The sequence below is a fragment of the Rana temporaria genome, chromosome 5, assembly GCF_905171775.1.
Source record: "Rana temporaria chromosome 5, aRanTem1.1, whole genome shotgun sequence".
NCBI lineage: Eukaryota > Metazoa > Chordata > Amphibia > Anura > Ranidae > Rana > Rana temporaria.
The window spans coordinates 81,152,456-81,167,388 of record NC_053493.1 but is presented as its reverse complement, the minus strand read 5'-3'; the positions used below and the strand labels follow the sequence as shown (position 1 = coordinate 81,167,388).

The window sequence follows — 14,933 nt, the reverse complement described above, 5'->3', positions numbered from 1 at the left end:
AAATTGTTTGAGCTTCAGTCGTTCGGCGTCAGGCGTATCGGCGTGCAGATGTGAACCATCTCCATAGGGTATAATGTATTTTTTCCCCTCTAGCGTATTTGAGCGTCACGCTTCAGGCGACAAAACGCTCAGGTGTGAATGCAGCCTTACATCCTTAAAGTGGAGTTCCGGCAAAAAAAAAACAACAAATAAAAGTCAGCAGCTACAAATACTTTTATTTTAGGACACTTAACTGTCCAGGCGCCCACAATATCAGCACCCGAAGCCGATCTGCCCTTCGGCCGGACATGACTTAGATGGCCGTGGATATTACGCCGATCTATGCCTGGAAGTGGGAGAAAATACCTGTGTTAGACAAGTATCTGCTCCCCCTCCCCCTGAAAGGTGCCAAATGCGACACCGGATTGAATTCCGAAAAGCAGGAGTTCAATTTTTGGGTGGAACTGCGCTTTAAGTTGGCCATACATTATACAATTTTCTAGTTCAAATTTCCTTTAAATTTACCATCAACTATGTAGAGCAAGGGCCTGCCTGATCGCATACAAATTAAAGGTATTTAGGTTTGACCTCATATTTTATAGTTTTTGGTTAAACTAAAAGGAAAATAATTTTTTTTAAATGTATAGCAAGCCCTACACTCTTACCTGGTGTAGACATTTAAAGTGATTGTAAAGGAATTAAAAAGAAAAAAACATACATATTATATTTGCCTGCTCTTTGCAATGGTTTCACACAGAGAAGCCCAGTCCTCTTTTTCCTAAGGATCCCTACCGGTGCCCCAGGCCCTTCCACTCTTTTAAATACCACCATAGCAAGCTGCTTTCTATGGGGGCACTGATGTGGGCTCGATCCCGAGACAGGCTCTGTGTGTCCATTTATGCACACAGCGCAGCCTTTCCCCCACTCCCTCCTGGCAGGCTGAGATGGACAGCAAACACAAAGGAGAAAAGAAAAAGGCGCACCAGCCTAGTGTGTTACCGTTATACCAAATTTTATAGAATAAAATGTATAATAAACCTACTCACAATGGTAGTAGAAAGAATCACAGTATAGGCTTAATCGACATAAGCTGTAGTGGATTACCTCAAACCACACTCCAACAGGGGTGGGGGTCACTGCCGGCTGATGCGTTTCGAAGCTGAAAGCCGCTTCATCAGAGCCCAGCCCATACATTTAATTCTATTAAATTTGGTAGAACGGTAACACACTAGGCTGGTGCGCCTTTTTCTTTTCTTCTTTTTGTTTGCCACTAGGATATCCCCATCCATGAAGGGCAGCAAGGTCAGTGGCACCGTTGTTGGTATTTTTTCCATGGATCATTGATTGTTCGACAATCCAGGAGAGTTTGTTTTCTGTGTTCTGAGATGGACAGCAGCAGGAGCCAAATGCTCCATGTCGACTGAGGGTACAAAACCTTTTACCTTTAGAACCACTTTAGAGAAACACAATATATACCCCTACATATAGTACATATGTGGTGGAGTTGTGGTTAGGGGGGTGGAGCATTAAAAAAAAAACAAGCGGGGGTTCACCCTAAAAAAATTTTTTTTTTTTGTCTACCATGCCATCCAGCATACTGTACATACAGTAAGCCTTTATTTATTTATTTTGCGCCGTACTCACAGTTTAATCCATTAGTTAAGTTTCAGACTCCCCGCGGGGAGTATGCGTTCTTACGAAGAGGGGAACATGATTGACAGCCGGCTATGGCGCGTCACGCTTCCCGAAAATAGCCGAAATAGGAATTTGGTCTTCACGGCGCCTGCGCAGTCAGCTCCTAGTATGTGCGCAGGCGCTGTATAGCGCCGTGAAGAGCCGGGTCCTACTCCGGCTATTTTCGGGAAGCGTGACGCGCCATAGCCGGCCGTCAATCATGTTCCCCTCTTCATAGGAACGCCTACTCCCCGCGGGGAGTCTGAAACACAACTAATGGATTAAACCGAGTACGGGACAAAAAATAAAAATAAAGGCATACTGTAGCTCACGCTAGTATGCTGGATGGCATGGTAGAAACTTTTTTTTTAGGGTGAACCTCCGCTTTAATATGGTCAGGCATCAGATATGTGGAACCTCAAATCCAACAAGTAGAAGTGTAATCTATAGCAAGCAATTAGCACTATATTGACCCAAAGCCAAATCCAAAGCATTGTCATCACACTTTGGACAGAAGAACTTTATCAATCTTTAGTTTATTAAAGAAATTTTGTCTGAAACGTGCTGCAATGTTTTGGTTTTAGGTATGCGACAAAAAAATGCTTACTTGCGAAGATCCAGCAATAGCAATCTTTATACTTGTTCTTTAATAGTGTTGGCATGTGGACACTGTCAGAGCACCAGGAGGTGGTGTCAAGCTTTAAACCGGTTGGTGAGCTGCATTGTTGTTTGCTTTGCTGATTTATTCTTGGTTTTACGGTCTATACTATGTGGTGTAAGAACAGCTATTTCAAAATAGATGATATACTATCTGTAAATACGGGGTACGTATTGTTTATCATTACTAATATGACTAACTTTAAAGCCCAGAAACAAAGTAATATTCAGTCATGAGAAATATGCCACAAATTGAAGGTCAAAACTCCAAAAACAATCAAATACAAAAATAGCATGGACAGAGAAGTACAGTTAATTTTATAGTAAAATAGGCTTAATTGAGAAGATTTTAAATTTGGTTGTAAGGCTGTAATGCTGGTTCATTCATTCTATTTAAATACACTAGAGTACACATTATTTCGGGTGTGTGTTGAATAATACATGGCTGAATTAATTTATTTTTTTCTTTCAGATTTGCATATGTCAAGTTCTTTCAGCTGTGTCCACATCTATTAACATATCTGCTAAGGTTTTACTGTATGCCTTTCCCCTTTATAAATATGAATAGTTTGACAAACAAAAAATGTAATTATTGGAATTTCACGATTCATTTCACTTAGTGCCAAGCACCAGTGATTTCCCGGAGTTAAAAAGTGAATCATTTTAATTGGCCCATTGCCTCGCATTTATAGTAGAATCCATTGCCTTTAAAGTTCCACACCGCCAATTGCTACTGCATGGACTGTAAAGCTGTACTTTTGTGCTTTTACCCTTTAAATTTATTTGATTTTATATTTATTTTATTTATATAATGCTAGCAATTACTACAGTTGTTTACAAAGAATACTAAACTAAACTATTCACGTGATTCCAGGTCTACAAAGGCGCTTACAATCCCTACCACAGGCATAATCCTTGTACACACAATGAGAATATTGGACAAATTATTATTTTTTATTATTTTTATCAGATTGAAAACCAATAGGTTATTGGTTAGGGTCAAGTTATAAAAATTCTCATACGACAGAACACAACTTGGCAAGTGATAACGTATTGTACTGTAATGTATTTTGTTTCTCAGAATGTGTGTTCTTTGGTATTTTTTGGATGACTACTATACTGGTTAAAAGGAAAATAAAATGTTTGTGATTGTCTATTTGGATAATTTCTCATGAACTGTCGTGATTAGTACACAGCTTTCGAGAGCCAATCACATCAGGTTATTGTACGATCGATTTGAAAGTGGTATTTTTCTGTCCAACTTTCTGATCGTGTGTACTAGGCTTTACACACAGGCACACAACAGCCGGCTAATTTGGATGAAAGCAACTAGTCTAGCTGTAAGCTTTTGTTTTTGACTGTGGAAAGAAAACCAGTGGATGCAATAAAAACTCGCACAAATACATGAGGAACATACATACTTAGTAATGTAATATAGGATTTAAGCCAGAACTCCAACTATACAAGGATTAAAGGGTTTGTAAAGATAATTTTTTTCCCCCTAAATAGCTTCCTTTACCTTAGTGCAGTCCTCCTTCACTTACCTCATCCTTCCATTTTGCTTTTAAATGTCCTTATTTCTTCTGAGAAATCCTCACTTCCTGTTCTTCTGTCTGTAACTCCACACAGTAATATGAGGCTTTCTCCCTGGTGTGGCAGGTTGTGCTCGCCCCGTCCCCTTGAGGGGTGAGGGGGCGAGCAGGAGAGTCAGGACGCCCACTAACACACAGCTCCTTTCTCTATCTGCAACGTAGAGAGCACCCTGACTCTCCTGCTCGCCCCCTCCCTCCTCAAGGGAGAGGGCGAGCACGACACTCCACACCAGGGAGAAAGCCTTGCATTACTGTGTGGAGTTACAGACAGAAGAACAGGAAGTGAAGATTTCTCAGAAGAAATAAGGAGATTTAAAAGCAAAATGGAAGGATGAGGTAAGTGAAGGAGGACTGCACTAAGGTAAAGGAAGCTATTTAGGGGGGGAAAAAATTACCTTTACAACCCCTTTAAATATTAGCCACTCAACCACCCTTGATTAAAAAAAAGTGTCTGTCTAGGAGAGGAAAGTACATCACTATGTGGAATTCCTCTTTTTTATGGTGATTCACTCGGCTACATTGTGTGAGGGAGCCGTTTGCTTTGATTGATGCTTTCTGAAGTTAATCCCTAAAGGCCCTGGCTGGGTTTGGCCACAAGCTCCTTATTTACTTTTATCTGGTAAGAGTCCCCCTTATTCGGTGATTCTTTTTGGTGGAGGCTTTCCCTTGGTGTGCCTATTTTCGTGTTATCTACGGTACATCACCATTTGTTGCCTATACATTTATTTTCATGCTCCTTGGATCGCGGATTTATCCACCTACATTGGAGGAATACCATCCGGACTTCCAGTAAAGACCCTGGCTGGGGAGCTCAGCTGCAAGTCTTGTTTGCTTGCCCTTCTGGTAAGCGCATAGACATTTATCCATTTACTGCACCGGTGGAGGATTTTTGTGTGTTCAGTCACGGGCACAACTTCATTCAACAATTTATTCACTTAAAAAACTTTTTATTATATACTTGTATCATTCACGATTTTTTGTATATGGACACTATTTAATTATATCAATCAAATTGATATTCTTCATTCACCCTTGGTTAGCGCAACTTATTTGTTTTGTTTTTGATTTTATATTGTGTGTATATCACAATTTTTGTTGCAGCTTATATATTTACATTTGTTTTTTTAGTTAGTTTAGCGCAGTATCACATTTTTTCTTGATTAAAAAGGTACTTCCTAGGTATTTTAGAACGTTAACCCATACACAGGGAACACAATATGATTTCAAGATATTGTAGGAAATGATCGATTCTGAAATTGGTATATTCATTCAAACTGCTGATTTCAACACAATTGAATATAAAAAGCAGTTAACAAAAGTACCTTTCTGGTTTGCCCATAAAAAAAGATTTATATTGTTAATATAAAAGTGAAAGTCCAACAGAAATGCCAGACTCTACCGATCGGCAAGGGCCTGTCAACTTGAAGATGCCACATATCAGTTATGGCAACAATGCTCCCCAGTGGCTCTGATTGCAGACTGTTTGGGCTTTTGTTTCCCCAGAGTGGCATGGCCCACCTTCAGAAGGCCATGGATTTAAACTTTAAGCTCAGACATGTAGATATAGCTTTGTCTAGGAAAACCATTGAAAATTTTGATTTGAGGCTCCAGTAAAAAAAAACAAATAATAAAAAAAAAAAAACGACAAGCAGCACTGTCTGATCGTATTCCTGTAGCTCAGTGGTTCTCAACCTCATTGCTCAAGTACCCCCAACGGGAACTTCCCTTAGATAAAATAGCTCTCATCAACACCATGTCATTGATCTTGATTTAAAAGCAGCTGTGCAAAGTAAAAGGAAAACCTGAAAACATGGCCCATTGGGGGTACTTGAGGACTGAGGTTAAGAACCCTGCTGTAGCCAACTGGTGGGGTTCTGGACAGCAGTAATTGGTGGTAGCGCTGCCGGGCCGCTCCTGCTGTGATTATACACATTGGGAGCTTGGTCGCTCATCCTTCGGTACAGAAGGAGAACTGCAATATGCCTATGTAAACCAGGCAGATCGCCGTTCTGTCAGTACAGAAGGCATGGATCCTGTGTGTCTGCAAAGCAGGGGCACCAATCCATGCTTTCCCCTAGTACAAACATCTCCACCACAGTAAGAAAAACACCAGCTAGGCACACAGTTAACCCTTTGACCTTGATGTTAACCCCTTCCCAGCCAGTGGTATTAGTACAGTGAGAGTGCATTTTTTTTTTAGCACCGACTGCTATATTAGTGTTACTGATCTCCAAATAATGTCAGTTAGTGTCTAAATGTGTCTGCCACTAAATCGCAGTCCTGCAATAAGTCGCTGATCGACCGCCATCACCAATAAAAAAAAATTAAAAAATGATCCCTTAGTTTGTAGACACTTTAACTTTTGTGCAAACCATCAATATATACGCTGTGTTTTTTCCCCCCAAAAATATGTAGCAAAATACATTGACCTAAAATTATGAAGAAATTAGATGTTTTCTATTTTTTTTATTGGCTCTGTTTTATAGCAGAAAGTTAAAAATTATGAATTTATTTTTATTTTTTGTCTGTCTTTTTTTGCGCAAAAAATAAAAACCACGGAGGTGATCAAATACCACCAAAAAAGGCTCTATTTGTGAGAAAAAAAATGGACAGATTTTATTTGGGTACAGCGACGCACAACTGCGCATTTGTCAGTTAAAGGAACGCAGTGCCATATTGCAAAAAACATAAAAGCCTGGTCATGAGGAGGGGAGGGGGGTCTTTTGAAGGGCAAGTGGTTAAAGTTGTTTGAACGTTAAGCCTGCATTCACTCAAACACAGGAGAAATTGATTTATGAAGCACAAACAGGATGCATTATACATTTAAAACATGCTTGGATTGATGGGACAACAGATTTACTTTGGTGCCTGCACTCCTACAGTAAGTACTGTTTGGGCTAGGATGGGTTCACGTTAAGAATTTGAGAAAGACAAAATAGAAACAAATCTTTTCAATGTAGTGAAGAAGAACGCAGTAAATTTTGAACAGTGTCTTTTTTTTTATTTTTATATAAAACTGATAAGAACAACATGCTAAATAAGATATTTAGCACTTAGAATCAATTTTATACAAAAACTGGATTTCAGCAAATGGCTTGGCTATAAAGGGTTACTGCATTTTGAATATAGCCCTTTGTGCCTTGTATTAGTTATTGATTGAGTAGTATTTCTATTGTTTCCTGTAATCTTCCACTTTTATTAAAATCCGGCAAACAGCACAAATGAGGGGTGACAATAAACTATTGCTGATAGGAAGATAAGGCCAGACTCTGGTACAAGTCTTCTAGGTGACAAACAAGAAGACGTTCAAGTGACTGTAATACTCCCTTAGAAAGCCATGAAATAGAAGAAGCATCTCATTTGCCACATAACTCTTTGGTAGTGAGCATATTAGTCAGAGCAAATCAGTTTCACCCAGCTTGAGACTGGCTCCATCTGCACTGGCAGGGCCATTACTGAGGGGCCATCAGCACATTTATATTTTGGATAATGGGTAGGCTGCAGCGTGAAACGGCAACTGTCCCTGCTGTGAGTTGTCCATGTCGTCTCTTTAGAAGACTCCAGGCTTTCACTTACAAGGTGCAAGAATGCATCTTTCAGGCCCTGCCTAATAAATAACAGGCTAATAGGAGTATTTTGTCATTAGCCTGGGCTGCACGTGGTCACTAAATTGATGTCACTACTGTAGTATGAAGGAAAACGGACATTCAGTATGAATCGGGTAACCAGGAGACCACACAAAGATTCTGGAATTAAGAGCACTAACAAGCCTGTAATGGGTCTACAGGACAACGGAGATGCCTCGCTACAGATAAAGAGTAATAGATAAAGAGGATAGGGGAGTTATTTTATCTCATTAAAGTTTTGTCCTAAAAATATTTAATTGACTACCAATATTCCTAAAGCCTCTTTCACATTGAGGCGTGGAGCCGCGGTGACGGTATAGCCGCGCTATTTGTAGCGCGACTATACCGTCGTATTTATCGCGATATTCGGCCGAAAAGGGGTCGTATTTCCCATTGATTTCAATGGGAAGGCGCGGTATAGGAGCGGTGAACACACCGCTCCTATACCGCGGCGAAGATGCGGCTAGCAGGACTTTTGGAGCGCTCCTGCTAGCGCACCGCTTCAATGTGAAAGCCTTCGGGCTTTCACATTGAACACTACAGGGCAGGTTTTTTCATGCGGTATAGCAGCGCTATTTTTAGCGCTGTACCGCATGAAAACCCGCCTCAATGTGAAAGGGGCCTAAGATATGGAGTCTTTATGCTTTCACGTGTCAACAAATATACTGCAACTGGTGAAACCCTTATTTTTAAATGGGTCTTGCCAGACTTGCATAAAATCACAGGGCGACTAATCACTGTGAACGCACAAATTTTAGTGTGCCAACGTCCCGAGACAGTGACAATGGAAATTAATGGACTAATAAATTGGACTTTTGGCCGTACAGGTAATTAATGTAAAAGATCTATAAATATTTATTTTGTAGAAAATGCATAAATAGAAACGTGTGTACATAATTTCATGAAACAGTATCAGCATATGGTATCGGTACAACCAACACAAAATGAGAGATAGATTTATAGTTATACAGGTACATTCATGGCATAAAAGCACATAACGTCAAAAAGGTATAGAACTTTTAGTGTTTGAAGCTGAATCCAATATGCATAATAGTAGATCTTGCTTTTACTCTCGACATGTTTCGCGTACAGGACGCTTCATCGGGAGCATAAAGGTGGGTGAGTCGAATCTCAAAGAGTCGATCCAACCACTGATTGTGTGGTAAGGAATGTACAAAGTTTTGGACCTAACCAGCCTCCCGGGCATGTGGTAGGTACTCGTTGTGTCTAACGGTATGGAGGTAAAAATATAGCACAAACTGTTGGTAAACAGTGTGTATGAACCGGGATCCCACTGGCAGACCTTGGACTGAAATGGACTCCAAATAGCAGATTGCCAATTGGCCAAACAGTAGAGGGGGTAACCACCTCAACAACTACCGACAGACAATTGGATCTGTCAGTAAGTAAGACAGTGTCTGATCATATCAAAGTTGGAGCAGCCAAGGAAAGAGACCAGCAGGTAACAGGCCCATGCATAGGCGCCGTGATCCAGTGAAAATCCCATGAAACCCTTATTTTGTCATGAATCTTTTTATATTACAAAGCATTATTTTATTACTACCACACACTATTCCTAACTGTATACAATAAAACACACAACTGAAACTCACATTTATTGCCATCTTGAATTTAGCAGTTTGTAGAGGCTAAACAATGGACAGCCGCACTCCAAAAAACCTTTAGGTTGTCTTTATTGTAAAACGGATGGAAAATGCACTACAAAATACAGCAAAAAAAAGGGGATAGCAGCCTACGCGTTTCTCACTATAGATCAGTGCTTAGTCAATACTGAATTTAGCAGTATTTTAGAGAGTGATAACCTGTGCAATGTTCTTTGTGGACTGACGTGTACACTCAAAAAAACTTCTAAAATCAAGAAAATGCTTGCAATAAATTCAGCTTATTTGTGCGGTGTGACCAATTATTTAAAAAAGCCCATTTTAAATTAAACAAAAAAGCAAATACTGCATACATTGTACATATTAACACATTGATAGTGCACATGCAAAAAACTGACACCACGTACAAAAAAACAACAACATTAAAAAAATAACACTCACTCCCAGGAGACATTGCGCAGAGCTCCCCGTCGGGGAAAAGGAGCGACACGCCCACTCCCCGCAAGGAAGAAGACCCGGAAGTGAGGATGAAGACAGGTATGTGTCCACATTAAAAAAAAAATGACAACGCTACAAGCCTTTATTAAAGCGGGAGTTCACCCATAAAACAATTTTTTCAAAGAATCCCCTTAGATGGATGCTCATTTTGTCTAGGGGAATGGTCTAGTTGTTTTAAAATATGAGCTGTACTTACCGTTTTCGAGATGCATCTTCTCCGTCACTTCCGGGTATGGGTCTTCGGGAGCGGGCGTTCCTTCTTGATTGACAGTCTTCCGAGAGGCTTCCGACGGTCGCATCCATCGCGTCACTAGTAGCCGAAAGAAGCCGAACGTCGGTGCGGCTCTATACTGCGACTGCGCAACGACGTTCGGCTTCTTTCGGAAAATCGTGACGCGATGGATGCGACCGTCGGAAGCCTCTCGGAAGACTGTCAATCAAAATAGGAACGCCCAGTCCCGCAGCCCATACCCGGAAGCGGCGGAGAAGATGCATCTCGTAAACGGTAAGTACAGCTCATATTTTAAAACAACTAGCCGATTCCCCTAGACAAAACGAGCATCCATCTAAGGAGAAAAAGTGTTATGTACGGGTGAACCACTGCTTTAAGGCTGCAGATAGCATAGATAAAAAGTTAGTTTTGAGGGTGAACCTCCGCTTTAAAATGTATTTCAATATATAACTTTTTTGAAATATTCTTGTTGTTATTCTCTCACCTAAAATAAACCTCCCATTAAAATTATAGACTGATCATTTATTTTTCTCTTTGCTATATTTCCCCCGCAAAAGTGGAGTTACCCTTTAAGTTTTAATACAAATCAAGTGTGGACCGTTTTGTCCTTCTGCTGTGCTTTTGTTAGCAGTGAACAAATCTGCAGTTGATTTACCAACAGCTTTCCATTTACAACAGTCCCATGCAAGAAGTAGTGAAGAGTACAAACTGGTACTCTGGACAGAGGCATTTAATAGTTGATCACAAAGTCTGTGTCACTTCTTTTGTGCTGTCTTCTTGTGTGAGATAATGAAAAAGTAGTCCCTTTGTAGCCAGCGCACCACCTATAAATGTCTCCTGCGGCACAACTTAATTTGCACTTTAAAGGTTTAGGATTGAAACGGGGCTCACTGGCCTGCTATCACTGAATAGTGAAGGGATGAAACCAGTTTGTCCTTCCAGCTTTGCAGGGCTGCCTTTTTTTCTCCAAGTGGAGCGAGAGCCACTGTAGCTAGCCACAGCTTTTCAGCACTGGGTTATTGGCTGTCAGCCCGGGCTAATTAACAACACCTGCGAAATCTGCAGGCGACCTTTGCTGCTGAAATCAGGCACAGAACAGACCCTGGCTGCCACCGTTACCATGCTGGTGGATCCACCCAACATCTGGTGACTCTAGCAAAGGGGATGTATTTGCAAAAACAATGCAGACTAAAAAAAAAAAAAAAAATTCAATTTTGGTTTATTTTTACGGGACATAAAACAGTTCCCTTTGGAGAAAGCTAGATTTGAGCCCCATAACTTGCAAGAGGTTTACATTCTGATACATGTTGAACTAGGATCAATTCATACCTGTGAGCAATGGCAGGCTTGTGCCCGTCGCCTTTACAACGAGGCACGTCTTCATGAAGGTATGCCAGCCCTCGTGCCATAGACTCCGCAATGTGGCATAATTCGTTCCAGTTTATGACATTTCCTTTTAGGTAGTCAGTTAGAGAGCCCTGGAGCAAAAACACAAGATGATTTTTTTTTAAGACTGGACATTTTAAATGAACATAATGCTGGAAGTTGCAATTATCCCTAACTTGGTAAAATGTGTGAAGTCTCCCTTCCATTGCTTAGTGGCAGAAACAGCAATATCAATCTGGCCACTAGATGTCACCGTTACTTCTACAATCTCCCTGCAGTGTTTTAAATCTCATGCCACTTTTCGGAAGCAGCGCCATATAAATGTATAAAGGCACACAGAATACAGAGGTGCAAATCATGAAGGAGGGTGTGAGGCTGGGAATTTTTCTATTTTTAAACCGAATGGATAACATTGGTTTATGAAAACGATTGTTTTTATATCAGTACAGATTTACCATTCTGGTTTCTTCTATATCCAATAATAAAGCAGGATTTTTAGGCACGTTTCTCTGAGTTGATGTATCCATTGTTCTTGTTCTGCAGTCCAACAGTGTCTGTGTGTTCCCTGCTATACATTAAACATGTACAGCAGCAGCTCATAGGAGCTCAAGAGAGGCAAGGCTGCCTTAAGAGTGCAATTTATTAAAAGTACAGCTATACCCGAAGCAAAGTTTGTTCATTCGGCTAATGAACATTCATAGTTACTTATCACAGAATTGATGAGGTTCATAGAATTTATAAAGCGGGTGACTGATCCTATTCGGCTTCCACGTGTGCATGCCTTACACGCTGTAGATTTGAGTTAGGATTTCCCATAGGGAATACACTGTCTATTAATGTGATCAATTAAATGTAAATACTCCTCTCAGAATATGTTAACGTCTTAGGGGAAAAAAAAAAAAGATTTATTTTCTATGTGTAGTTTCTAAGCTACATATGTAGAAAGGAGCAGAAATGCTTTCTCATTACATATGTGGCTTGTGCTACCCACCCAATGGTAGTGAACTGTGATTATTGCTCATTTTATCAGTTTGCTCAGGCTGTGGCTTATCCTGTAATCTCAGCAGTTGGTCTCCCATCACTGTCATGATAAGAAAAAGTCAATGGGCCAGAATCTCAGAAGAGTTACGACGGTGTATCTCAGGAAACACCGTCGTATCTCTGTTTCTGAGTCCGGGTATCTATGCGAGCGATTCCTAGAATCATTTTCGCATAGATACGGCCAAGATCCGACAGGTGTAAGTCACTTACACCGTCGGATCTTAGATGTAATGCAACGCTGGCTGCTAGGTGGCGTTTACGTTCAGGTCTCATTTGACTATGCAAATGAGCCTGATACGCCGATTCCCGAACGAATTTGCGTCACGTACTCGTCGCTTACGTCGTTTCCGTAAGCGTAAGGTTACCCCTGCTATATGAGGGGTAACCTTACGCCAGTCCGCCGTATGCCATGTTAAGTATAGCGTCGGGTCTGCGCCGTCTTTTTCCGTCGGTTACGTCGTTTTCCTAATTCGTTCTTGAATACGACTCTACATCAATGACGCACACGTCGGCGTCATTGACGTTTTCCGTCGTGAGCTGGAGCATGCGCACTGGACTATTTTTCAGCCCGGCGCATGCACAGTTCAATCAGCACAGGGGCGCGCTTAATTTGAATACAAGCCGCCTCCTTTGAATTAAGCGGCCATACGCCTGGCCAATTGCACTACGCCGCCGCAAATTACGGAGCAAGTGCTTGGAGAATACGGCACTTGCTCCAGTAAGTTGCGGCGGCGTGGTGTAAATGGCTTAAGCTACGCCGCCGCAGATTCTACGAGAATCTGGCCCAATGATGGGAGAACCTACATACACAATCCTGAACATATGTTAAGGCAAGAAGCAAACATGAAAAAAGTAAGCAATAGAAAAAATGTCTGTCAGATAAACCTTGTAATAATAAATCCAAATGTATACTCCCTACATCTTTCTGAACTCTGTCACTTGCTGTGCACTAGAAATATAAGTGGACCTTGAAGTGGAAGTCTGGGGGCAAAATTAAAAATGACATATGATGTAGACACTAATGTTACCACAACAGTTGTAGCTTTTCTGAACAACCATTCTATTACTTGTTGATCCTGCCAGTAGATGTTATTTTTCAAGTTTGTTGAACATTGTGACAATGCTGTTCATTCTGCAGTAAAATCATGCAGCAGTGTTATTGCCATGTGAATAAGGGTAGTTTTGGGTGGACAAGTGATCTTAACCACTTAAGCCCCGGACCAAAATGCAGCTAAAGGACCAGGCCAGGTTTTGCGATTCGGCACTGCGTCGCTTTAACAGACAATTGCGCGCTCGTGCGACGTGGCTCCCAAACAAAATTGGCGTCCTTTTTTTCCCCACAAATAGAGATTTCTTTTGGTGGTATTTGATCACCTCTGCGGTTTTTATTTTTTGCGCTATAAACAAAAATAGAGCGACAGTTTTAAAAAAAAATGCAATATTTTTTACTTTTTTCTATAATAAATAGCCCCCAAAAATATATAAAAAAACATTTTTTTTCCTCATTTTAGGCCGATACGTATTCTTCTACCTATTTTTGTTAAAAAAAAAAACGCAATAAGCATTTATCGGTTGGTTTGTGCAAAATTTATGGGTTGTAAAGGTAAAAAAAAATTCCCTAAATAGCTTCCTTTACCTTAGTGCAGTCCTCCTTCACTTACCTCATGCTTCCATTTTGCTTTTAAATGTCCTTATTTCTTCTGAGAAATCCTCTTCTGTCTGTAACTTACCACCTAAGGCTGCATTCACACCTAAGCGACAGCCGCGTTCGCGTGTAGCGGCAGATTTGCCGCGAGTACAAATCTTTCATTTTTTTTTTTTTTTTTCTAAAGTATTCCCATTGCTGTCTATGGGAAAACGCGCCTGTCGCGTGAAAAAAAGGGTCCGGGACTTTTTTTCAGGCGACAGGCGTTGCGCGTCTATGAGATGTGAACCATCTCCATAGACGGCAATGGGAATTCTCCCCTCTAGCGGCAGAAGTGTCCCGCGTCGGGCGTTTTGTCGCTTAGGTGTGAATGCAGCCTTAATGCGAGGCTTTCTCCCTGGTGTGGAGAAAATCTCTTGAGGGGGAGGGGGCAGGCAGAAGTGTCAGGACGCCCACTAACACACAGCTCCTTTCTCTATCTGCAAAGTAGATAGCGTCCTGACCCTCCTGCTCGCCCCTCCCCCCTCAAGAGGCTTTCTCCACACCAGGAAAAAAGCCTTGCATTACGGTGTGTAGTTACAGACAGAAGAACAGGAAGTGAGGATTTCTCAGAAGAAATAAGGACATTTAAAAGCAAAATGAAAGGATGAGGTAAGTGAAGGAGGACTGCAAAGGAAGGAAGCTATTTAGGGAAAATTTTTTTTTTACCTTTACAACCCCTTTAAAGTGTTACTAAACCCAGGACCCTGCATTCACTATATCTGATCTCCCACAGTACACAGAAACATAGAAGTGCAATTATTTTAGTAAATATAAACTGCTAAATACCTTTTCTCATCAGCAGTATATAGCAGTCTTGTGACTTCTATCAGTGTCTGGATAAATCTTGTAGGAGTTTTCATTCCACTCTGGCTATCCTATGAGGCTTTAGGACCCCTGACCCTCTGTCTGGACAGTGCCGATCGGCCCTGTGCTGATCCA

The 14,933-nt window shown here is 41.1% G+C and overlaps 1 protein-coding gene across 1 annotated transcript in view; it reads right to left on the bottom strand.

Annotated features, from left to right (window-relative positions):
* ACVR2B (activin A receptor type 2B) overlaps nt 1–14,933 on the bottom strand; it is a 226,100-nt gene that overhangs the window by 8,489 nt on the left and 202,678 nt on the right. The window contains exon 7 of the mRNA XM_040352755.1: nt 11,210–11,358. Within this exon, the coding sequence (XP_040208689.1) occupies nt 11,210–11,358 (149 nt within the window). The remainder of the gene's footprint in view (nt 1–11,209; nt 11,359–14,933) is intronic.